At 44.0% G+C, this 26,404-nt stretch overlaps 1 protein-coding gene across 5 annotated transcripts in view; it reads right to left on the bottom strand.

Annotated features, from left to right (window-relative positions):
* The window catches only part of Sema6a (semaphorin 6A), a 123,592-nt gene that overhangs the window by 22,862 nt on the left and 74,326 nt on the right, over nt 1–26,404 (bottom strand). For 3 of the 5 annotated variants that reach the window (XM_048419321.3, XM_087896068.1, XM_087896067.1), the window contains 12 exons: nt 22,967–23,057; nt 20,586–20,705; nt 19,820–19,908; nt 18,730–18,947; nt 16,159–16,290; nt 13,208–13,363; nt 11,693–11,869; nt 11,230–11,370; nt 11,062–11,142; nt 8,923–8,981; nt 6,323–6,343; nt 843–1,007 (listed from right to left, as the gene is read on the bottom strand). In XM_048419321.3, coding sequence (XP_048275278.3) covers nt 843–1,007; nt 6,323–6,343; nt 8,923–8,981; nt 11,062–11,142; nt 11,230–11,370; nt 11,693–11,869; nt 13,208–13,363; nt 16,159–16,290; nt 18,730–18,947; nt 19,820–19,908; nt 20,586–20,705; nt 22,967–23,057 — 1,450 coding nt within the window. Of the gene's footprint in view, nt 1–842; nt 1,008–6,155; nt 6,207–6,322; nt 6,344–8,922; nt 8,982–11,061; nt 11,143–11,229; nt 11,371–11,692; nt 11,870–13,207; nt 13,364–16,158; nt 16,291–18,729; nt 18,948–19,819; nt 19,909–20,585; nt 20,706–22,966; nt 23,058–26,404 lie in introns of all 5 variants that reach the window. The other 2 variants (XM_087896070.1, XM_087896069.1) reach the window with 2 other exon arrangements.

Below are 26,404 nucleotides of genomic sequence, written 5' to 3'. Positions count from 1 at the left end.
ACTTGGATGACACTCTTGAAAACACATAGAAGCAAGCAGTTCTGAATGGGGAGGAGATGGCTCAGCAACATAACTGGGCTTTTGAGCTTTGATTTGCAAGGCTGTTCTGGGGATAAGCAAAGGTCTCTCTGATTGCAGCTGCAGCTGAAGTAGGGTGCGTTAGCCGAAGCAGCCCACAGCTACGGAAGACATGCTATTTCCTGCCTGGAGGCCAGCACAGAGAGCAAAGGAGAATTTAGGACAGTTGAGTCCCTTCCGTTTAGCGAGGCTGCCTTTCCACTGCAGAAGCAGAGCCATTCTGCTTGGCTCAATGACAAATTTTTGTTTCAGTTCTTGCCCTCCGAGGGTGACTACAGTAGTCTGAGGGGGCAGAGCTAGCAGGGGGGAGAAGACCTCGCCCTTATTCCTCAAGTCACTGACTAGCCTGCTTTTACTTCCATGGCTTCCCCTTGCCAAAGCTTGAACAGCTTTCCAAGCCATTACGGTGGGGTAAGAGGATCAAAAAAAAAAAAAAAAAAAAAAAGCAAAGCATCAAACTAGGAGGAGTTCAGAGGAGTGGCAAGGGATCTGAGGAGCAAGCATTGGCTCCGGGTCAGCCTATGCCTCATCTGGAGGGGAAGCCCCGAGGATGTGCTACCTGTGTGGCTTCTCCCTAGGTCAGGGAATAACTGGGGATCAAGCCTGGCTCAAGGGCTGGGTTGCAGTCTTTTCTGAGATGCTTTCAATGGAGGGACACAGGAGGTTCCAAACGCTGCTAGGATTTGGCTGGAAGCAGGTGCATAGTCCTCCCCTTTCCCCCACCCCTCTCCCCCCCAGAGGAAGAGGTACTTCCAAGGCCTTACCCTTCTTGTCCTGGTGGTTATGTGAGGACACAGCCCCCAAAGGGTCTGTGCTGCCGGGTGCCTCGAGCAGGTCGTTCCAGTCCAGCATGCCTCCCCTAGACTCATACCCCTCTCGGGATGCCGAATCTGACGTGGTGGTGCTGGGCAAGAGGGAACTGGAGTGCCCTGTTTTCATCACAAATACAGTTAGGGAGACATCACCGCACACTGCATTCCCTTTGCTCAGAGGCCAGGAGGCAGGACACCCATGATGACCTTGAGACCAAGGGCACACCTTGGCCCTGACAAGGCTTGCAGGTAGGGATAGACTGCTCTGTGCTAGGCAGGAGATCCTCTGAACCTGCAGTTAAAGCACGAAAGGCCAGAGACAGTCTCCGACACAAGCTGGCTAAGCCATGGAAATCACTTACCCTGTCCTTTACTACATGACAGGGACAAGATGCCTCCCAGCCTTGGGAAGATAAAATGGCACAATAGTGAAAGTGTCACCACGCCTGATCCATAGATGCTCCAGACATACGAGTGTCCTTCCCTAGAACGCTTCCCACAGCAGCATGAAAGACACTCCAGGAACATGGTTTGTGAATGATGGGGCATCGGCGATAGTGGGCGGCCTTTCCCATTGCAAATAACTCCGGCTATCGCAAGCCCTTCCCAGCAAGGTTCCACAGAGCATCTAGTGTTCAGTTTAGCTCAACCTCATGGGCATTCCCCATTCTGGGACATGCTCTCTCTCTTAAGGAATCCACGCCCATGTCTTTGGCATGAAAGCCTCCTCCTCTGCTACTTGTTGTTACGGATGCGCCTTCTGCATCTAAAACTGGTTTCTGAGTTTTATAACTCAGACTATTTTGTGGCCTCACTGATGAGAAGGTTAAACTAGAAAAAGGTAGATTTCGATCTCGGATGTAGCCCAGCATCAGAGAGTACCAGAATACAGGTGAGACTGGGAGTCATGGCAGACACCTTAGATATTTCCTGTGAGCACATTTAGAAGTTCACACTCCATCTTGCTACAAGATAAAAGTGCAGATTGTATCGGATGCTTTCAGCTGTCAAAATGATTTAAAGGAACCTGATTAGCCATCCTCTCTGGTAGAAATAAAATACAGCCTCCTTGGGACTTTTGAGAGGATTATTAAACCATTTTGAGCACTTTTTAAAAAGATCACTGAGCGTCATACTCATGCCTGTAATCCCAACACTTGGGAGGCTGAGGCAGGAGACTTGCTCTGAGCTTGGGACTAGTCAAGGCTATATAGAATAAGTTCCAGGTAAGCCTGAGAAAGAAGCCAAGAGAGCTACTGCATATGTGTTACTGGTGTCTTTGGCACAAAGCAGAATAGACTCAGGATAATTCTAATAATTCTAACCTCAGGATATGATCACCTTATATATGATAAATAAAATACTGGCCACCAGAAAGACAGATCCTATTGATAAACGCATCCCATTTCTCTCTATTCTTTTAATCTGCAGTTACTATTAAAGTTGGAGTCCCAGGCCGGAGATGTTAAGATTACAAATTTAAAACAATGTATTTTAAAAATAGCATTAATCTTGAACCTCTGCTGCTGGGGAAAAGCTAAGCTCTGGGAAGAGGTTCGTGTAAGCAATGATTTCTTCAGAAGCACCACACCTGAATGCTGCCACAAAGCTTCAGTAACATTTAAAAAGCCTCTCTCAGAGCAGAACCTGGGTGGTTCCCACATAGCTCCCCACATCTGTTTTGTTGAAAATAGTCTGCTTCACAGCCCACCGCTAAAAATATGCTCACTTAAGACGCAGGGAATGTTTGATTTTTCTAGACGTTGTGTTCCTGAGTTCTGCATCCTATCTGATGCTGATAAGAAAGAGGACAGGATCGAGAAAATCAGCCTGAGAAATGGGGGAAAAAAAGAATTTCCTTCCTGCTTACCTTGGGGTCTAAAACATGTTTATTTCTACCCCTGAATTCAAGACTACATAAAGACAAAAGAATATGGCCAGCCGAAAATACAACTCAGCACCCAACATAAGAAAATGAATTGAAATAGCTTTGTAGGTGGGTAGGGAAGTGGAGGTGGTGGTATGGATGGATGGTGGGGGGGGGGTGTGCTCCCCTTCAAGTAGCAAGAATTTCTTCTACCTGAATTGATAGGCGTTTTGAGCACTTTCAATTTAACTGTGTTCAAGGGGCACTTTTATGGTAATGCCATAAGTATGGTTTAGTGAGAACATTTCTTAATATGGTAATCTAGGGGAAATATATGCCTAAGGGACACATTTGCTGTAGAAAAATTTCCTGGACCATATGCTACAGATACATGGAAAACTCATTGGTGATGGAAAGCTAGGGCTACGAGAGGAAATTAATGTGGACCAGATGGTAGTTAGGTAGGAAAATGCTTTACACAAATGTGAGAAATCAGCCTCTTCGTATCTCTGAAGTGTTAGTCTAACACGCACCACATCTCGATTCTCTGTATGTAAATCTAGAGAAACTATGCATCTGATTTTTTATTTTTTTAAAAAAAGCTTTGCAATCTTTTAAACTTGTGCTTAAGGACAGAAAGCACGGGCTGGTGATGAATGGGACAGAGAGTAAATACCTGAGCCTCTCAAAGTTTATAGCCTCCAGGTGAGAGTGTGGAGAACTGCAGCCTCTATGAACAAGTGAGGTAAATATTCTTAGGATTCTCCATGCTTAAATGCAGTGGCTGGGAGTCCATGGATGTTCTTTCTCACAACCTGATTTTACAGGCTATATGATTTGCACTGTTATGAGACATCGTGACCAAAATGGCTTGTGGGTATGGTATTGCATGTCAATAGATTTGCTGTAATCATGCAGCCCAATAGAAGAGGTCACATTTAATCAATGGGACAGAACATATGCTCTGATAGTCTTCAAAGACACAAAAAACTATAGCTATATTCAAAAAGTTAATTTTCATGCATCATGTTGTTTCTCTACATCTACAAATTTCTGTGATTCTAGAGGTTAGAGACTCCTCCCACGCCTCTGTTAACAACGATTGTAGCCGATTAGACATAAAAGAGACACTAATTCAATACAGAGAGGTAGAGAGAAAAAACAGGACCCAATTCACTAAAAGGGGTTCTTGCATATGTGAGCGGTATTGCCTACAGCATTAGCCGAGAGAAAACTTGCACAGTGCGCTAAAATGACCCCTTTACCTGAGAAAGAAAATTTCCTCTTTGTGGTTTGTTCTGTGGGTCTAAGTCAGTCAGGAAGTGCCTGCGCACAGGGGCTACAAATACTAACTGTGCAGGTGCATTCTGGACTGGCTTCCTCGTTTTTTATTCACGCCCAGAAAGGTAGCCATTTGGTCCTTCCTCCGAGGTTACAAATCCAGCACCTGATTCATCAGCTGGCATATCGCTGTCGCTCAATGAAGAGTTGTTGGGTGAATTGATTAAATATTTTCTTAGTTAATGCCAAGATAGTCATCGGTTATGAGAATCTGCAAGAACTGTCTAGAGCATCAACTCTTGCCTTTTTCTTTAAAAAAAAAATGTGATTTCCCTCCTTTGAAAGCCTCTCTTTAGGCCCTCTTAGTAATTTCCTGACCTCTGTGGTGGACGGTGGATCATCACTCATTTTGATGGTCAATTAGCCGCCTCACCACTGCATACTGAGTTGCTACCTGCACCGGGCAGGATCATAAGCTAAAGGGAAAGCGCCACTCTTCTTTGCTTCCTTACAGAAGTTCAAAAGTTCACAACTACTGGGCATTGCCCTTGAAAGTTTTAATTTTCCCATTAATATATGGAAAAATTAATAAATGCCTGTTCTTCGAGGGGGAAATGAAAAATCCACTCGTTTGCAGAATGATTATTTTGCCCATAAAGAGCATCCCAGAGCTTAATTATATGTTTGAAGAATTCCCCGGGAGTTAAAATTGGTCTTGAACAATTGATGAATGCTAGGAAGGTTGCGGGCTCAATTGGTTTCAAGGTGTGGATTTCTCAACATCTGATAAAATTTCTTTAGCTATAGGCAACGTTGGCGAAGTCTGACATTGCAAAGGAACAGGTGCTAAGTGGTTTCCCTCCTGAAGGTTAAGGTTAAGCTAGATGACATTTGCCTTTTGAGCAATTTTCTCCTGGTCTGTGTTGTTCAATACTCTGGTTTGAATCATAGATGAGAGCATGTCAAAGGTGGAGAAACCCTGTGGCCTTGTCTGTTCCACCCAGTCTCACATCATGAGGGGGCTGGCCAGGGGGAGTGTACTGCACAGCTCTGGCTTTTAGGACAGCCTTGAAGACTTCACTAAGCCTTCTGGTTTATGCTACTTGGTCTCATGGATTAAAAATTTACACAGCGATTGAGCACATTTGTAGACACCTTGAACTCTTCTTTGCACCCTAAATCTTGTGTTTTTCTTCTTTTCATCTTTCCCTCTATTTTAGCCTACTCTTATATTTAGAGACGGCCCCTAAATTATTCTTATATCGTATATCTCAAACACACACAAAAACTACAAACGGTTGAACTCATGGTCCAAAATCAAATGCAAAAGCTTAAATTTGATACCATAGAGATGCTTCCAGCTTGTGTTTTGAAAAACACATTCAATCATTTATTTTAAAAAACAAAGAGGGAACAGCTGCATTTCGGCTTGCATGTGCAGAAGTGCGGACACTTCCTGACCTCCCACCAGCGCCTGCATGTTTCAGGCAGAGGACAATGGGAGAAATCCTGTTTGGACATCACGCCTATGGCCTCACACTTCCTCGCATACGTTCTGAAAAAATCTCAGTGAAAATTGTGGTCAAGCAAATATCTAAACTCATTTTGAGTTTAAATTTAATTGGTCGATTTCATGCTACACTGTACAGGTTCGCCTCCAAAGCCCCTGGTGTCTGTGCCCTATATGGGAATTCCCCTATGGGGGAAAGTTATCCTGACAGCCAGGATTGGGGAGATGGTATTGAGGGGCTACCGTTTATGAGTTAGAGTCCCTGTTAAATATCTTGAATCTCCTTATACACAAGCACATTTAAGAGAAGAAATTTTTTTCACTTGAGAATCCATTAGGTGTATTTGCCAAATTCTTGAATGTTGGCATGCTTCATATTCTGTGGATTCAATAAATAAGACTTGTTTTCCCTCATCAATCGTCCCATATAGACAGAGTGATTTTTTCTTAAGCATAGTGAAATCTAGAAATAAGTTTAGTGAATTGGAGCCCTGAAGTAACAGAGAATCTGGTCTATGATTAGGAATGAAAACTACAAACTACCAAAGGATGAGTAACTTTAAGTATTAATATTGGTATGTATATATAGATATATCAATAAACTGACCATACACTGTGTTGAAAGACATTTCATAATCTGGTAGAGGAGTTGAAATGTCTATAAAAAATGAGGATAAAAATTAATTAAAAAGAAATCTAAGACTCAAAATGCTCAGGTGGATTAGTGCAAAGTTTTCCATGGACATAAAATTATGACAGTAGCATCTTCCTTACCATTCAGGGCCACGAAGGAATCTGAAAGACAAAAGAAGGGAGATGGTTACTTAACCACACACTCTTAGTGTGACTTACACAGTGAGGGGGATGAGCTAATGGGAATTACGTCAATGGGGAAGCCCTAACACTGGAAACTATTCTGCTTCCTGCTTGTAACCTAAGCTGCTCCCTGCTCAGTTCAATGTTCTGTCTCCACGTCTCTTCCACTGGCATGTGTCCCCAAAGTCATTGCTAACAGGTAGAGAAAACCCAAGGGTTAGAAGAAGAAATGGTCACCGCACTGATTATATGAGAGTCAGGAAGCTATGCTCAACTTGGTACAAAGGTGCACAGCTGGGGATAAAAGTAACCAGGCCACATCTGTAAGAAAGAATTTTTCTTCGTGCTTTATCTGGTTTCATCCCCATGAATGAACTGAGACAATCGTCCAGTATCTTAATCCGTAATGTTCTTAACTCATTGGCAGTTTTAGTGAGGAAATTAAAAATCTAAATACACACATGTGGGAGGCCACATTTGTAGGTCTGGGTGCTGATGTCTAGGTCAGATTACTGGTTCAACAGGGACCCTCTGTGACTTTTCTAAAAGTCCTGTCAAAGTCAGTGCAGCAATTATGTCAATGCCCTCTGAATACAGACATACCCACAAGTATGTGTGATAGAAATAGTTCCTGTTCTGGTGGAAGCAGGCAGAGAGAAGAAGCCAGGACAGTGGGCAGGCAGAGGCATAGTCTCACCTTCTGTCCTGAGTGGGGTGAAGGATGGAGCATGAAGGAAACAGGCCTTACAGCTGGCCTTAGGTATAAAAACTACATCACTAAATTGGAACTTTCTACTTTACATATACTTGTTCTCTTAGGTTACTCTGCCTGAGAACACAGATATGTGTCAAGCACATACTAGTAATCCATCAGCATCTTCTTTGTATATTTCCTGATTCAAGCCAAATCTGTCGTCCTATTTTTCTACAGAGACTTATACCACCAGATAACAAAAATGTGACAGAAATATTTTCTAAAGCTAACTTGAGTATCTGCAACACTCCATACCTTCCCCCCAAACACCCTCTCTTCCCAAAACTGAAACTATAAGGTACAAGATAATTAAAGTACAATGATTGAACTTCAAACCCTTTTACTGATGCAGGTGAATAATCGCACACATGACACAGATGTTGGGTGATAACAATCTTCCAACAATTTTGATGCATAAGTATTTCATGAGAAGGTATGATAAATGAAAATGTTAGCTACATATTGTGCTAATAATTCAAATTACATAGGGTCAAGAATTTGCAGGTAAGGCTAATCATTGCCCTCTTTATTTGATTATTCTGTATCTCTTACAAAAGCATATGATAGAAAGTTGAATGATAACCTGGTCTGAAATTTTAGTTCTTATGACTTAAAGACCTAGAATCATATCCGTGGGCTTTATATATTATAGAGTCAAATGCTATTAGTCACTCAGTTTGGCTCCCTTAAGAGCTGTTTTTCAGTGACCTTTTGATTTCAGATTTCATAAAATTCTGCACAGGGAACATTTTTCAAAAACATCACCAGCCAGGTGACTCTCCTTTAAGATGCCCACACCCTTGTTTTCAGATCTGTCTTAGCTTCTTCCTGAATGCCATGCTTTCTCTTAACCCTAGTGCTTAGATGCTGTGTTAAAGACTCTTAATAAACACCAACTCTGCCTTTTAAAAGAGGTAACAAGCCAAACATATTTTTCTAAAAGCATAGCATTATTACTTAAGTTCACAACACTAAACCAATTTCAGGAAAATATTGATATTGTTCAGATCATAAAACAACTGGACAGGATTCTGAGATCTCTTCTAGAAGGTTCTAAGTAGAATGCTGCCACTTAATGGTACGTGACATGAACTCTGAGAATGACGTAGGCTAATTTCTACAAAGAGGACATTTAGGATTGTTTTATGCTCATGGGTTAATTTCTTATGTTTGTTTCCTATTTCATAATCCATATATATATATAAAATTGGAGTATATACATAAATCAAATTTTGAAAATTAATTACTTTTATTGGCAAATATGTTAAAGAAAATGAAGACAGTTGCACTCAGTTAAGAAGCGAGAATGCCGTGATTAGGCTTTTGATTATTTGGCTAACATGCGGTGTAATAGCACATTATGAAACACAACAAAACTGTCATTTTTGTAACGGAAACACTGACATAACTTACTGCTTTGCTATGATTACTATCCTCTAGGATGATTTGTTCGATGCATTAGAGTTACGGGAGAGTTGGACACATGTACAGCAATCACCCTGGCAGTGCTGACTTCCACACACACCGTTTCCTTTGTTATGTCCAGAGTCATCTGCACCGGATTCTACATGTGGTGTGAGGCTTCTAGACCATCTGATAGCAACTTCAGGACAGTTTATAAGAATTTTGTTACCTCTGGTCAGGACAACTAACTGCTCCACCCCGAGGATTTGTATGAAAAAGATGCCAAACTCCAGCTCTGTCAAAAGCCACAGAGTGACCTTCAAAGCCATGCTAGTAATGCAGAATGGGACAAAAGGCATCTCTATCCATAGGCAGACAGAGATTTAAAAACATTACTTACTGTGACAGTCTCCTAGGCCGTCTGTATTGCCACGCTCTATGTCCTGTTCGAAAGTCAGCCTTTTAAAAAAAACAAAATGGGAGAACAAGGAAAAAGAAAAAAAAATAAACAATGCCGTGAGCCATCACTCAGAAATGAGTCTTCAGTTTCATTAAAAAAAAAAAAAAAAAAGTGACCTGTTTGCTAAGTTGAGTGACTGGTGTGGAAGAAAAAGAAGCTCTCTGCAGCTTATAAAGCTTATAAAATGAGTTTTATGTGAAACTTGAAAGAGAAGCTACGGTAGCAGAGAGTTCAACCCTTGTCCAGGAAGTTAATTAGTTGTGGGTCCTTCTTATCCTCCCTGACTTGTGTTCCTTCAGCACTACTTAAACACCCGATAAGTTTCCACGCTAAAGTTCACTCCTATAAACAATATGTGAAGTATAAATGGGAAAGGTCTGGTCCTTTCTGTGACCTGTTTTACTCTTATCCATGCTTTCCCAAGTCCCCTTTCCTATTCCTTTGCCCACAGAGCACATCTAACCAGTGTTTACAGGAGCATCTGGCCAGTGAGCATGTGAGAGGGTGCACCCTGGCTGAGAGCTTGCGTTCTCCCTCTTCTTTCCGATTCTCAGCGCTCCTTTCTTTCTCCTCCATTTCTGGTCTTCACCATTCAGTCTGATTTTTAAAACAAGCACGCTAGATCTGCTCATGGAAAGAGTGTCTTTTGGGAGAACTTTGCGCGTCTATTTCTAAAATGTAATTGAAAATTCTGATCTGTGGCTGCCTCGCAGTGTATCGTGAACCGTGTAAGGAAGCTGCTTTGAACGTCGCACCTTGATCTAATAATCCGGATTTAGCCTCTAATGTCTTTGGCTATAATGGAAATTAAATTCATCCTCTACGGATAGGGATTTCGTCTCGTAATGAAAGCCAGTACCCACCCAGTCCCCAAACTCCCTCTCCCAGCAGAGCCCCACACATGTTGAGCAGGGCCTGTGGCAACTGGAAACCAAAACATGGAAGCAGACTTGAAAGGAAGTCTCTGGGAGTTCTGATAGTCGCTTTAAAACAGTTCATAGACATCTTATTATCTCTGGTCAGTGGCTGAAGGCAGGACAACTAACTGATGAGCCCATTTCCAGCCCCCCCCTCACTGATTCTTTCTGCTCTACCCCAGAAATTTCATGAAAAGATGCCAAACTCCAACTCTGTCAAAAGTCACAGAGCAACCTTCAAAGCCAGGCTAATAATGCATAGGGGGTCATCTGTGGCCCCCGGGTTTCCAGGCCGTCTTTTACAGTGATCATTAGCTTTGTTCAAGAGAATATTTCTTAAATTATGTGCACGGTGGTCACCAAATTGGCTCTTCTACTTGTTCAGCTATTTTAGAAGTGGAAAGGATGCTCCCAGCTTAGGGAGCTGGGGCTGGGGAGGCTCTTTTGCTGCAGGGGAGCACTGGTCTGCCCTGGATACCTCACTCGCATTGTCCACAACTTCTCTGAGACATGCTTTGAATATTTTTTTCCAAATGTTGTTTTAGATTTCACATCCAATGAAGTTAAAAAAAAAATCACAGGCAGAGCAGAGGAGTTTGATCTAGGAGACCAATTGGGAAATTGCCAAACAAGGATTGTGTGCGTAATGAGCAATGAGGTCAGGGTTTGTTCGGCATAGGAGATAGCTTTATTGGATGTGAACACCATGCTTGAAGCATGATCACGTGGGCTAACGTATGCTCTGCTGCTTCTTCTCAGCCTTGTCTGGTCCATTAGCAGACTCAGTTTGCCAAGGCTGGACAAACCATCCACTAATCTATTGGTACCCCACGGCTCTTTTCTCTGCTGTCCTCAAACCACGATGCTCAAGGTATACACCTTCATGTCCCACTTCCAGGGAATACTTTTGAAGCCCTCTGTGTTACCTTTCTGTGTTCCTAACTAGTCTAGTCTGGGGGGATTATCCCATGGGCACTGTGGCACGTGCGACCCCGAGTCTCTGAACTGAGTTGGGGATGGAGAAGGCACCTGCCAGTTCCATGGCTGAAATTCTCACACACAGAAGGATAGTTGCTGACAGTTTGAGAGAACACAGTCGAGCTGACGTCTAGCATGAAGAGGGATCAAGGCACTTTGCCTCCCCACACCTCAGGCTCCTTACCTGCTGAGAGGCGACAGATGGGCACAGGAACCACTGTCTTTTACCCACCCGCAATATGGGTCTCTGGAGGCGATACAGGTTCTGCGGGGGGAAAAGATGACTGTCAGCTACCCAAGATTGCTTTCTAATCACTGTAGACTGTCTAAGTGTCAGAGGCGAAATACATACTTTTTACACTTGCCGTGTCGCTCGCAGCGGCCGAGAGGCACCTTTATCACACAGGTAGAGAACGCAACATACAGTGAGCCACTTGCTCTGTCGAGCTCCATGCCCATAATCCTTTTGTCTTCCACGCCATCATAGCTGCACCTGGTTTTATGAGGTAGGAGGAGACCATTAGTAGACTCTCAGGAAAGATTTCCTTTCTCCTGCATCACCCATGTACGCCATTTTGGGGCTGACATGCTGACCTCATGATTTAAGATCCCTTATGTGGACACCCTACATGGGCGGCTATAGGATCATACCATTAATAGCAAGGAAAAACTAATGCTCAGTATTTTTCAGAGTTGGTGTGAAAAGTAACTGAAAATTTCCTAAACCAACTTGTCTGCCATGGTTTTCCATGGACAGAAAGGGCTACAGTAGCATGACCAATAATCACCAAGCAAGGACCCAGAGTGTGACTCACTTTTCCGGGTTGTAAACATTCATCTCCTCCAGGAAAACGCTGCCGTTTAAGAAACCACTGCTTCCTATCCTGGCCAAGAACTTCAAGATGATTCCCTTTTCGGATCCCAGGAAAACCACCGTGTGATTCTGATAGGGCCCAGCGGCGTTGTCTACTGCAATTTTGGTCAGGCGGTATCTAAAATAACAGAATCACATTTGGGGGAGGGGGAAAAAAAAAAGACTTTTTGTTAGTCTGTCATCAAAGGTCCCCTTTCCACCTCAAACAACTGTGACACAGCTTTCTAGTAACAACAACGTCATGAAAAATCTATGCAAGTACGTAATGCTCTCAAGCTGTTCTGGTCCTTTGTGTTCATATGCAGAACATTTGGGTAGCTCCAATAGAGAGAAGAAAGTTATGTGTGTGCGGAGGCCAAATTCCATAATAAATAAATATCCATAACCATATGAAAGCACTCAGCACCGATCCCTTCCACGAGCAATAAGGGAAGACTGATGGCGCCGGTGGAGGGGACAGGCATACGGAGTGACCGTGCTTAGCATTCTTAGCAACACTGAGAAGGAAAGCAGTGGATCCCATTCTCCGTAATTTTCCTAGGAGGCGCAAAGTGTTCGTTAATGAGAGGCAAGATTAGAGAGTGTTCTGATTGTACACAGAGGAGTAAAGAGGGTCCTGAAGGTGAAGGACTCAGAACAGCACGGACATCAGGACCTGCAAGTCAAAGGTAAGGGACCGGAGAAAGACAAGCACAGAATGAAGTTCTAGTGGGTAGCCTCTTTCTATGAAATTCTTTGGTCATTTCACCTTTCACAGATACTTATTTGTCCTAAGTACCAAGACGGGAACAAGAAAACACCAGTCTTCCTATGAGTAATAGGCCATGGCTGCTACGTTACACTCAAGCAATTTTATATTCAATAAAAGTCAGGGGATTAGAAACGGGGCAAACTCACTATTTTGTGTCCTTGACTGCCACAATGTAGAAAAGCCTGCTGTATTATTTGAAAATAAGCTCCCATCACAAAGGATGTCGGATGCCATCAGGGCTCTCCAATCAGCTACTACTGCTCTGTTGGCATGCCTTCAGGTAACGAATACTAAGGTATAACTCCCTCACGCTGTCACGCCATTACATATGCGTGTCCCTTCATGCCACAACCCAATCGTGTGTAACCAAGCAGGTAACCGCTTCTTCTCCCGGGTCCTCCCTCACCACGCCTCTGTACCTCACAGATTGGATTAACAAGCTAATCTGGAAGGAAGTATTTTTCTTTCTTCTAATTGCTGGCACATGGAGAACTGGCCTGAAAATACTGGCACTCTTCTCGCTGGGAATGCAGCGATGGGGATTTGGTGGCATCTACCCAGCCCGTCAACATTTCCTAGCTGAATCAATGCCCAGGATAGCAGAAGATGTTTGTGGCATTTCAAAGCACGATCCCCTGACAGAATCCACGAACACAAGATGAAGTCAAGGAAATCCATTGAGGATGCGGCTAGCTTGACACCCACCTGACCATCGTTCTCAGGAACCACGGTCGGTTGATGATGGACGGTACTGCCTCATCCATGAGTGGGTGTGTCTTAATGAAGTTCAGGGTGTCATCAGGAAGCTCATTGGAGGTTGCATATCTTTCTAAAGACGATGAGCCCGCACAACAACCTGGTCTAAAATGAGACAAAGGGTGGGGTTGGGGGGGCAGGGGGAAGAGTTATTTCATGCCTTCTGGCAAATTCTTTGAATGAATGGCTTCTCAAAGCATCTGGCATGGAGGAGACTGTGCCGCAGGCAGCGAAGAGGAAGATGAACAATGCAGGATGGCACCAAGTACAATATGCTGAGATTTCCACTGGACCGCCTCCTCATTCTGTGAAGAAGCCTTAGCTGGGACAGCTCAGTTTCATCTCCAGGCAGCTTGGCTTCCTTCCAGATGTGCAAACAAACCCCAGTGAACAGAGATGGAGCTGGAACTGAGTGAGTGAGTGTGGGGGGCTGTGCATCCCAGGGTTGCTTTATGCTATCTGTCAACTTGATACAAACCTAGACACACCTGGGAAGAAAGAATCTCAACTGAGAGACTGTCTCTAATCACTCTGACCTGTGGGCTTCTCCGTGAGGCGTTTTATTCATTGGTAATTCATGTAGGAGGATCCTGCCCTCTGGGGATAGTACCACCTCTAGGCAAGTGAGCCCAGGCTGTGTCAGAAAGGCAGTTGAGCAAGCTAGAGGAGGCAAGCCAGTAAACTATGTGCCTTATGGTTTCTGTGTCAACTTCTGGCCCTGGCTTCCTGCCTTGGCTTCCCTTGATGATAGACAATAATAAATTCTCCCTAAGTTGTTTTTGATCATGGTGTCTATCAAAGCAATAGAAAGTCAACCTTGCTGGAAGTTCTAGATGCAGTGGTTCTCAACCTTCTTAATGCTGGGATTCTTTAATACAGCTCCTTATGCATGGTGTGGTGACCCCAACCACAAAATTATTCATCTTATTTATTTATTTGTTTGTTTGTTTGTTTGTTTTCGAGACAGGGTGTCTCTACAAGCTTTGGAGCCTGTCCTGAAACTAGCTCTTGTAGACCAGGCCGACCTTGAACTCACAGAGATCCACCTGCCTCTGCCTCCCGAGTGTTCGGCATGTGCCACCACTGCCCGGCTCCATAAAATTATTTTATGGCTACCTCATAACTGTAATTTTGCTACTGTTAGCAAAATAAATCATAAATATCTTATATGTGACCCCCAAAGGGGTCACGACCCACAGGTTGAGAACCACTGTTCTAGAGACATAGTCTACAAAGGAAGAGACTAGGCTAATGCTTTCACAAGCATAAAAAATAGAGATTGCCACAGAGGTGCACACCAGCAGTACTCAATGTTACAATCTCTCGGCGTATATTAGTTCACTTGTCGTTCCTGTTTTCGTTTGTTATGAGATTTGGGCAGGTCTGAAAAGCCAGTCACACCAAAGATCTTTCCTGAAAGACCAGTACTTTGCAACTGAGCAGATCGTGCAAGTGAACTTTTGAAAGAAATTCTATGGGTTGGGGAGGTACATGGAAATCTCAGCAAAGTCAGATCAGAGCATATTAAAGTCTGGTGCAGGAGAGGAAGCTGTGCCCCACGACACAACCTTTCCCCATACTGCGTAGCTATTACCAGCCGGCCCTCCATAGTCAGCCTGCTCTTCGCAAAGGGTTGAATGAGACAAGCATGGGGAAGCATGTGGGTACACACAGTGACATGGGAGAAAAATCCCGTAACCCATGTCCTTGTGATGCCTGAATGACACCATATTCACACCCCAACACACCTCTCTCTCTCTCTCTCCCTCTCTCTCTCTCTCTCTCTCTCTCTCTCTCTCTCTCTCTTCCTCCCTCTCCCTAGAAACCAATCCCTCCACTTTAAGTCCCGTTCTTGATCATTCAGAAGGTACTGATGTGGGTAATCTATCTGGTCCCTAACGTGTACCTTCATATTGAGTCTTCCTTGACCAGAAAAGGAGTGTGCCAGGCAACTCAGCTGACAGAAAGGTACGGCCCCTTGGGCTTCTTTGGCTCCTGATATCTAAATTGATTCAATTAAATGTACTTGTAGGAATTTTGGTAGGATAGTAGACCAAGGGAGACCATGGGAACAACAAAAGAGCCAGGAAGACATGGGGCTTGCTTCCAGCGCCACAAAAACTCAATATAGAGATTTCCAGGTAACAGAGACCACAAGGGGAAAGGTGTGGAGTATAAGTCACACAGAGTTGGAAAACATAGGGTCAGGATGGGAAAATATTCTTCCAGAGTTAACTATTTAATGGGAGCATATGAAGAGTTTTATAGAACTATGAAATTTTTGCAGTGTCTCTGGGTGCTTCTATGTGAGCGAGCCTAGGGCACAGCCTGGAAAAGGCTAGCACTATATTGAATGTGGACACAGAAAAGCAACGCTCCGTACCAACTAAATAATTCTTACCCCTGTCCTGGCGCCCTAGACTTGACTCTGATCCCACTTGTTTCCCTAAATCAAGGAAGTATCATTTATATTTCACATTTTATTGGGATTAAAGAGTTCCTATACAATGAGAGGGAGGCACAGCAGAGGTATCTCTCTCGTTATAGGAACTTGCACAATGCAGTTTACTCTCTGGTCCTTAAATTTTCCACCGATAGACTAATGGGACCAGCTCCAGCAGATGGTTCCTATCACTTATATCAGGCAAACCACATTTACAAAGGTTAAGCAGAAGACTAAAGGCTTGGTTTGTGGGTACTAAAGATCATGCTGGGTTCTGGTAAGGACTGTGAAGGCAAATGTCACGCCATGGGAGTCTTCCTGGTGTTCTTGGGTCTCTATTTGCCTGGCTTGGGGTGCAGGGCACCAGTGTGTAGTCTTCAGGATGCTCACTATCAGAGAAGCCAGTTTCACCATTCCAGAGTTAAAAATAGCTGACTAAATAAATATTTGCACATACCTGGGTTTAGGGACGCGCTCGTCTGGAACCGGCGTCCAAGTAGAGTCAGGAGACTTCTGTTCCTTGAACCTCCCAGTAAAAACACTGGCAATGTCGAGCATGTCGTAGGCACAGACCGCAGACCCGGGGATGCTGCGAATGACATTTCACACCGGGTGTTACTCACAGAACCGCTATTCATCCCCTTAGGAAACGAACTCTGAAGAAACCCTAACCCTAACCATCACAGGCAGGTAGGATTTAAAGTCCATACCCTGAGAGTTATAAATGAAGGGATCATAAGTGTAAAAAGACCAATCAAATTTGCACCAACCATCTTAAAGAAGGCTCGCTAGTGCAGTAAACTCAAGGGGGAAAAGCCCATCATTTCTTCATCGCCTCTTGAGCCCCCTTTGTTTGTGGGGGAGAATTAAGAGCTTGTTAAAGAAATTCTGTGAACCCCACAGAGAAGAGGGTCCTGCCCTTAGTAGCTAGGCCACAGTTTAAGATGGAGATCGAAACAATCAATGCAGAGCAAGCCAGTGAGAGCTGGGCATGAGTGAGGACAAGGTTTCATGGCATAAGACGCCTCCACGGGGTTTTGATGGGTGGACACTGATCAGGCTGGAGGACTTTACAGAGAAAGATAGACACATTCTAGAACCAGACCTCAGGTCTGGCAAGCCTGTGGTATAGACTGTGTGACAAAAAAACAAAACAAAACAAAACCGGGAGGAAACAGGCTGAGGAGGGAAGGGAGCCAGACCATGCTGGGGCTGGTGTGCTAGACCGAGGTGCTTGCTTGCTCTTTTTCCCCAGAATAGAGAGGGACCCCTCAAGGACTGGCAGCAATCTGGCATGACCGAGCCTGCCTGTGTGGAGGAGGAAGTGGCAAGGGATGGAACGAGAGTGAGTAAAGACCATGTGTAATTTAGGATGACAATGGGAAACACATTTATAGACTGGCAAGTTAGGCTGTCTGATCTGACTGAACAAATAGTATTTCTGACACAGCATCACCATTATAAGGTAATTTTAGGGCCACTTAAGAAAATCAATGAGTTTATAATACACGAGAACTCACTATGGTATTATAATCACAAAGTAACCCAAACTTTTAGTAAAACAAAACCCCAAACTAGAAATATATTTTAAAATTCCACTAACCCTCCATTTCCACGTACCAAGACAGCATGTTTTCCAAAAATCCTGGATAGATGGGATCTTACATGTGAATATTCAAACCCTGAAATATTTTATATCTTCCCTGTTCTCAAGTCTAAAAATCCCTATAGATGATTAAAGTTTGCCTAAATCTAATCGAATACTTCTTGCTGCAATATAAGCTCCTACTTTCATTTATCTTGAGTGAGAAAGCCCTGGCACTCGCCCTCCCTGTAATTGAGGAGTATGAGTTCATCTTTCAGCTCGCTCTCTTCTGGGCCCTACCCAATACCTAGGCATGCCTTTCTAGATGCTATCTTCCAGTCTTATCATTTTTCATGCCTGTCATCTGGGCACTCCTGAAGTTGATGAAAGTCCTCGTAAAAAGTCTAATCCTAAGTGTGTTCTTAGAAGAGGATATAAGCTCTAAAATCGTACACAGACGGGAGAGCATGGCACATGCATTTAGAGCTCCTGCTCAGGGGTCAGGAGTCAGGGGTCAGGGGTTATACCCAGAGTTATGCTCATTTTCTCCAACAGTGTTGGGACTCTGAAACCTTATTGGCTTTATAGAGAGCCGGACGCCAGCAAAAGATGGTCATTCTGCTAGTCTATCATTTCCAGGCATATTCACTGTGTTGGGATCAATTATTAATGTGTCACTTAATTAATATTTCTGATGAACTAAACATAAAATAGAAATGAAGCGACAGACAGTATTTTTAGGGATAGTATTTAGTGGCTTATGAGTCCTCACTAAAACCTTCCCAGAGGCACTCGTGCTGGGGTTGGGATCTGGGCCATGAACCAACTGCTTGAAGCCATTGGAGGTTTACATCCTCAAGTGGGATGCTAACTAGAATCTTGGATGGGACCCTTGGCAGGTTCCCCTCGCTCCTAAATTTCTCACTGTGGCAACTTCTCAATGTAGCATTTTAATAATACTCACTCTTTTCACACACACACACACACACACACACACACACACACACACACACACACACTTCAGTCAGGGAAATGCTACCAGTGAAACAGGAATGCCAGATGACCTATAAGAGATCAGAGGAAGACACTGAATTCCAAACCTGTCTCTTCTATCACTGACTGTGTGATTCAGGCAATGGAATGTTTTAAGCTTTCTCTTCGTGTGTGAAAAGAGAACAATACAATTTGGTTTACAGAAAGGAAACACATACAAAGTATTTAATGTCAGTCATATAACTAGAAGATATTGCCATAACTTATTTCCCTAAAAACCTTAATTTAATAATGCTCATAAATTCTAATTAGTTCATTGATGAAAACTCAAAGTAATGCTTTTTATCTACAAATAGTGATGGCTGCCTTTCCACCAGTTGCAAATCTTTTCCCCAGGGAAAAGGGAGCTGGGAAGAATATATTAGGTCAACACAGCCAGGGCATGGTTACCTGTTATAAGGTGTGGAGAAGGTTGCCAAGACAACGTCACGGCCATTAATGCGAATCACATCGGTAACCGCCTGGAGTATATTGAAATAAAAATGAGAGTCTCCAGGCACTGAGCAGTTCAGGCGAGCCTTCAGGAAAGACGTCCACTGCTTCTCCAGGACTCTCTGAGACCCTCCCATGTCATTCTTACAAACCTGCGCCACCCTAGGGAAGACAACCTGCAGAGAAAGGCACACAGAGGGAATAAAATGCAGAAGATTGTAGAAGACTTTGCCTTCACCAAACAACAGAAATGGAACAACAAGCTACTTAATTTAACAGTGTATTTCTAAAATCAAAAACAAAAAAAAAAGGAAGGAAAAAAAAAGAAAAAAGGAAAAAAACCTCAGCATAGAAACAGAATGTTTTAAAAGATAAGGCGATGGCATTTAATATGGAGCCATAAATCCTTCAGGGGATGAGCTCCCAGCCACATAAACTCATTTCCATACAGACTGCTTAGCTTTTATTTCCTCAGACAAAAGCACACTTTGTCTGCGCCATCTCTGCCATCCCCGCTGCCTGCCTCTGGGGTCTGAAATCTCATACTTGGAGTGTGAGTCCTTCTAACCATGCAAGCCACCCTGGTATGTTATTTGTGCCCTCTAACACAGTGACCTTGATCTGCTGTCTGTAAAAATAACTGAAATAAACATCCTCTAACTGTAATCTTGCTTTCTACAATAAAACTGAGACTCAGTTTGCCTAAAGATACTGGGTATGGATGCTCTCTATGGAGTAACTCAATTAAAAGGGGAAATTGTACCTGGAAGCTACATCTCAAAACACTTCAAATTCCGTATGAAAGCAACCACACATCTGTTAGTTAGATCTTCAGTAGAGATATTCAAGAGGTTCCCTGTAATTTGTTACTGTTCTGAAAAAGTGGCTTGGGCTTCCAGACAGCTTAGTCTGTCACTTCTGCCCATCCTTAGTTGTGTTGTTACTGGGTTCACAATTCGCATCTCAAGGTCATTTAAAACAACACTGGTTGCAAAGATGGGTCTCCGAAAATGTCACAAAAGGAGCCAGGGAGGCCCTCCCCTCTTACCTTCCCCATGGTGTTATATTCTACGGCAATTTCTCTGAAGAAGAAGTAGATGTAGTCTCCATAATCCAGTGCTTGGACAAAGTACGGCTCTGCGAACAAACAGGCACTTTAATTGGAGATATGTCACATAGTGTTAAGAGAATTTTAATCAAGTGTAGCCAAAGACGGTTATTAATTGAAAGTGTAGGGCTATTAGACATGTGGTTAACACTAACCAATTCTAATGGCTTCACAAGTGCCGGCGCTAGTGATTTCAGAAAGCACTTGAGCCTACAAATTACATCTTTCCCAAGCTTTGCCACCGAGGGTGAAGAATAAGTACGCTTTGCAAATCTCTGGAGTTTTATTTTCCACAGTGGAGTGTCCGCATTGCCTAGAGTAGCTGGTGCACACTGCTCCGTCACCCTGACTCACACAGGCCTGGGAATGGCTGATTTCCTGTTCCCCACCACTTCATCCCCTGTTCCCTTTCATGAATGCTCCGTTCAGCTCTTTTCATGAGGGACTCCGGAATGAGAGTTTGGGGCAGGGAAAGATGAATGTTATGCATTCTATTGTCACGGCGCTGGTGGTGTTGCTAATACTCCAGAAGCTCACGGGAAGGGGGAAAGGGAGGCAAATAAATCAGTGGAGGCAAAGGATGCAATTTACATGGTTTTGTCTGTCAGAAACCATTACCAAAACGAATCTACAGTCTGGTCCATCCAGACTCTAAATCTCTTACGAGGTCTGTGTCGCTCCTCCCTCTCTCCATTTAATTGCTCACCTTTTAACCACTTGGAATCATGTTTGACGGTCCTGAGGGTAGGGCTGTCTCCAAGGCTCCTGTAAATGACTGCATCGATGGCCAGGAAGTCAGTTACTGTGGCAGAGTAGAGTTTTCCATCTGCGGAGAAAAGAGAAAGAGTTGAACAGGGTACCAAACAAGGCAGGGACGGATGACAGTGAAGATGTCCCCTAGACTGCTCTCCTCCATCAGGCAAATGAGATAGGACAACTGGGAAAAATCCAAGCAGAATGCTTGGCCCACGCTCACCATTTGAAACTGGGATCATGAGAAAGGAAACATTTTTCATTTTTAAAATTGCACGGCAATTTTTTTTCCAAGCAACAGTGGCAGTGGCAACCGCTCAGGAACAGAGTAAATGAAATATGCTATTTGCTTCACTTGATTAGACGGACCTTGACTGAAATCTCAAGGTCAAGGACCCTTGGACGCTACTACTGCTGTCAAGCCGTGGCCAACTGGATTAGGAGGAAGCCCTGAGAAATAACAAGAGAGCGATTTTATCAACAAAGGCTTTAAATCCATTCAGAAACATGGATGACCTGAGCCCAAGCCGAGTTTGATTAAGGGGAAGAGGGAGATTCATAGGCTCTGGAGGCTGACCAGATACCTACTTCTGTCCTGAGAGTCCCAGTCCCTCTTTTCCTTAGTCATAAGAGTACAGGCTCACACTGTTGGGCCCAGTTTTATTTTGAGTTCTGGGGATTCAAACTCAGGTCTTCATGCTAGTACGGCAAGCACTTTCCCTGTAGAGCTACCTCCTTAAGTGTCTTCGATCTATTTTTAATGAATTTTATGGTTCCATTAATTATATTCAAAGAAACTTACATATGACATAGTGCACTTTGTAAGTTTTTCCATATGTAAAACCTGTGGCTGATAGTTAAGGAAAAAACCTTGAATAAACATCTTTTTAAGAAAAAAATTTTTTTAGACGCATTTATTTTATGTGCATGAGTATTTTGTTAGCATGTAGGTATGTGCACCATGTGTGTGCCTGGTGACCAGGGATGTCAAAGAAAAGAATGCATAGGATCTCAGGGAACTGGAGTTAAAGATGTTTGTAGACACCACAGGGGTGTTGGGAAGCCAACCTAGGTCCTCCGAAAAACAACAAGTGCTCTTAACCTCTGAGCCATCTCCTGCTTGCCCATATTCTGCCTCTGTTGACAAAAATGGCATTTACTTCTAACAAGGCTCATCTATTAGCAAATACTTAGTTTTATAAGATGTCAAACGTTCCAATGAGAAACGATCCAATATCCCTCCTGCTTGGATAAGGAGACATGCCTTTTTCCTTGTAGCTGTTGGAAGCTAGGCAGCCGTCATAAATAGTCAGTCCCCTTTCTAGTTCAGAAGTCCTCTTTTTAGATTCCATTTAACACTGAGTCTTCCCCTGGCCTTGTTGCTGACAGTACGGGGCAGCTTCTCCCTGTGCTATGCTGGAACCTTCCTGTTTCTGCACTCTGACCCCTGTGGACCAAGCCCACATGAGAAGGAGCTGGGAACTAACTGCTTCATAGTCAAAGCCCAAGAGTTCCCACGCCAGTTAGGCTCTCCCAGGTTTTACTGTCATGATGGCAAGGACAGCTGAGGGCATGACTCCATCTCAGAACAACGAATCCCTTTTATACCCAACACTTCTCTCTTCCACACATACAGCTGACAACGAATTCCTTAACAAACTTCCCAACGAAAACATGCGCATATACAAAAATCCCACGAAGCTGGAAAACGATGGCCCACTAGCTACTTCTCTACAGCCTGTTCAGGAGGAACAGGGGCCCCCATAGGCGATCAGTAACTCAGCACTATGGCCGTTTGGTGAGAGGTACGCACATAGTCGAATCAGATCAATGGCATTTGAGAAAGCGCTGTGAAGAAGCTTCCAGAAACTTCCTTTTACTTCTCTCTTTTTGTTCTATATGTAGACAAGAAGACCTGCAGCCCTTGAGACTGGGAGAACAGCCATCCCACAAAAAAGGAAATGAAGAGTAGGGAAATGGCCATGAGAGACATGCCATAAATACTGTCAACCTGGCCTCCGGCGTTAGATCCTCATTGGTGGTTCCACATAAGGTTCTCTAGTATCTGAGCCCCAACTTCCCACTGACCCGTGTAGTCTTGTGCCATCATCCTTTCCTGAAGGCACAAAAGCCCGTGGGAGTGGGGCAGAGACCTCTTGTGAGAACCAAAACTCCAGTTTCCATCCTAACTACAAATGGAGGAGGCATTCTTAATCACAGTATTCACCAGGGAATCCGTACAACTGTGACTCCACAGATCCTTCCAAACAGATTCTCTGCCACAGGCTGAAAGATGCAAAACCAAACTGAATGAGGAGAAATCAGGTCACCTACCTGCGAACAGGGCGATGTTGGCATGTTTGGCATCATAAGGGCATCTGGCCATTCCGCTAAATTCATCCCCAAAAGTTTCCAAAGTATCGATCTAAATAAAATAACGGGGCTGAATTACCACCAGTTACCGACAACAGTAACAGAAGCCGATATTTAAAAATAATTCATAGGCACCTTGCAAATGTATCCTTGTAAATGCCCACTGAAGTAAATCTATTGGTTTCAGATAAGGAAAAGGAGGCTCTGAGAGACATCTACTTGATTAAGACTCTGTAATTAAGGTAGTGTGAAATTTGACTATGTCTGATTGGCTCTTAACCCATTACAATAGACAGATTTCCATACCCTAGTGGAACGGTCAATAAATAAGCATTTTAGACTAAGGCATTTCTAAGGTAATTACTGGGAAAATCTACCTGCCCCAATTATCTCATGAGTCGTGAACTCTAGAGAGAATGAGCTGCATTTCTGGATTTGTTTTGCCTGATGAGTCCTTCCTTTGTGGATTAAATCCCAGTAGGAGACACTGGAATTTTTTCTCCAGTTGGTTGGCGGAACAGTGTGGCATCAGCCAAGATGAAAAACATGCTAGCTAGCAAAACTCAGATGGTCTCAGCACCTACGTCAGTCCAGCTTCAGAATGAACTGCAGAGAAGCAGAGGCCCCAAAGGTGAAGGGCTTATGAAGGTCAAAGGCAGTGAGAGGAGGGGCTGCCACCAGCCTGGCACTGGCTTCTTTACACTAAAGAATAGGAGGTTATACCCGAGGTGCTTGTGAGTTATATTTGGCTCTATTAGTATGGAGAGATTAAGGTAGAGACAGAAGCAAAGGGAAAATGAGGAGAAAGAGAAGAAACTGAACACTGATTTTAAGTTCTTATACAAAATCCTGGATTTATTCTTTCTTTTGAACAGTAGAAGTCAATGCATGACTTTGTTACTCATGTGGCTCTTACTCAACTCTTACAGGTAACACACACACACCAGGCCCACAGGCATTTGTGGATTGGCAAAGGCTCCCCAGTTGTCTGCCAAATGCCATTGCTCTTTCCTCCGGAGCACACTATGGCACATTGCCCCGCCTCCCTGCACTCTGATGCAGCTGTGTGACGGTGTTCTGGCCAAGGACATGTGAGGATCAGCCACCTTGGTCCTTTCTGCTTCCCCTTGGTATATTACGAAGGATGGCAGGACCCTCAGAGAGGGCAAAGGTAGCCGCGGTAAAGACTCAGATCTTCTCAACCCCTCCGTAGAATAGACACATCTCCCTGACCACACTTGGCTGTGAGGAAGGCACAGATTACACCTGTCACATGACTCAGAGGTTAGCGCGTCTTCGCCAATGTTAATCTGGTGCCTGCTGTCTACTCCCTCATTTCTTAGTAGGTAAGAGCTCAACCCCAAGTTCAAAAATTGATCTCGTTAACATTGCTCTTGTTACAGCCATTTCTAGCCTCCTCTTAGCTTAAATATAGTTTGACCGCCGATCAGAGGACAAAGAGAAGATAAACCTAAAACAGAAAAGGTCACCTGCAGTGCACCAAGCTGCCCAAATCAAGGCACTTGAAGTCACTGTTCAGGTGTAGAAGCTGAGGATGTGACAGGCATTGTGCTATCCTGTCATTTGTATCTTCTGCTCTAATGTCTCCACTGGACATGACGGAACTTTCTTCTTTGAGGTGGCCCCTGTATTAAGTTATCCTGTGTTTGTGCAAATCCCACAAAACAGCAGTGTTTAAAAATGTAACCATTTTGGGGGTAAGAAAGTCAAGTCAGAGGCATCCTTTAAAGCAATGTATTCTCCCTTGCCAGAACATTCCTCACAAGGCTCTTTTTCAGATACTTCATCCCAACAAGAGCTTTCTGCTGAACTGCATAGGCTGTGTGGTCTGTGAGTCTGGCAGATACTCAGCAATGAACACATCACACAATGGAAACGACTTATTCTAAGCAGGGCCCGCTCTGACCCTAACATCAAGACATACGAGGGATACGGGACCTTCTCCTAAACGAGTAGCTGTAGCTACAGCGGAGTCAAAGCGGGAAACTTAAGAGTACTATGCCGATTTGTGTCTTTGGTAAGGCCTAGAGGCTAAACAAATAAATAAATACCATAGTGAAATACCTCCTTCCATGAAGAAAGAACAAATCCTTGCAGTCACAGAAATCTCTAAATGAAACCACAGCTCCCGGGAAATCAAATCCCCATAGAAGACAAGTAGTGATATAAAGAACCCGCCTAACTTTTACGGAAAGTTCAGGTGGTCTACAGCTCCAAAGGAGAAAGGAGTAGAGCTTTGGAAAAAGTGCAGAGCCCTCAAGTTCTTCCCCACCTAATTTTGCTGGGGTCTAAAATCTCTCTAGCACATTCAACTTTATTTTAAGACAACAACAAAAAATGGATAACTTAGGATGTGGTGAGGAGGTAAAGACTGAGTGGCTGCCGAGTTACTCTAATAACACCGCCACTTGCTTCTCTGCTAGGAAGCAACTGAAGCTTCATAGTGGAAAGGCAGTCAGTTGGCGCCCAATGTTTGGTTTTAGAACCACCCCCATACCCCCATCCCCCGGCTCGGCTGCCTGCCGCCAGCTCGGCTTGGCACGAGCCCTCCCTCAGCCATGAAAACTCCACGCCTCCTGGGATCCACAGGACCGGACAGTCTGAGCGGGTTTTAAGCGCAATGTTTGAGGTTTGCTTTGAGTCTCAGGTCCTGATATGTTCATAAAAAGCACGGAAGAGAGCGGCTGTTGCCTTCCTCTAACACAGTGGTTCTCAACTTTCCCAATGCTGTGATTCTTAAATACCGTTTTTCATGCTGTGGTGACTCCCCCTCAACTATGAAATTATTCTCTTTGCTACCTCATAACTGTAATTTTACTACTGTTCTGAACTGAAATATCAATATCTGTATTTCTGAGGGTCTCAGGTCACCCCAGTGAAAGGGTTATTTGACCCCAAAGGGGTCGCAACCCACAGATTGAGAGCCATTGCTGTAGCACAGCATGTCACACCGTGCCCCGAGTCTAACAGAACAATGCAGTGCTGGGCACTGCGGCAGGATGAGAGTGAACACCATCCTTGGGTGTAGCTTTGGAGAGCACCAGACTGCTGGACATGTCTCCACGGGTGTGGCTGCAAGTGAGAGGCGGGCAGCATTGCTACAGGTGAGGGACTGTGGGAAAAGGAAGGTGCACAGGTGGAATGAGCTAGAACTCTCCTGGCCTGTGTGTTATGGTGCCAGGAAAACCTGTCACTTCTCACAAAAGACAGCTTCCTAGCAAGGGAATTCCTTTGAATGTGTTAGAAGCCGTAATCTTAGTAACAATGACACATGGGGATGGAATATGAAGTGGTAGAGTTGAAGTTGGAATAGCAGCTGAATGCTCTTTCTAGAGTAAATATGAGCGAGATGGGCTATAGTCATTAAAAACAGATAGG

Source organism: Myodes glareolus, chromosome 13, assembly GCF_982192425.1.
Source record: "Myodes glareolus chromosome 13, mMyoGla1.1, whole genome shotgun sequence".
Classification (NCBI taxonomy): domain Eukaryota; kingdom Metazoa; phylum Chordata; class Mammalia; order Rodentia; family Cricetidae; genus Myodes; species Myodes glareolus.
This window is presented reverse-complemented; position numbering and strand designations above follow the sequence as displayed.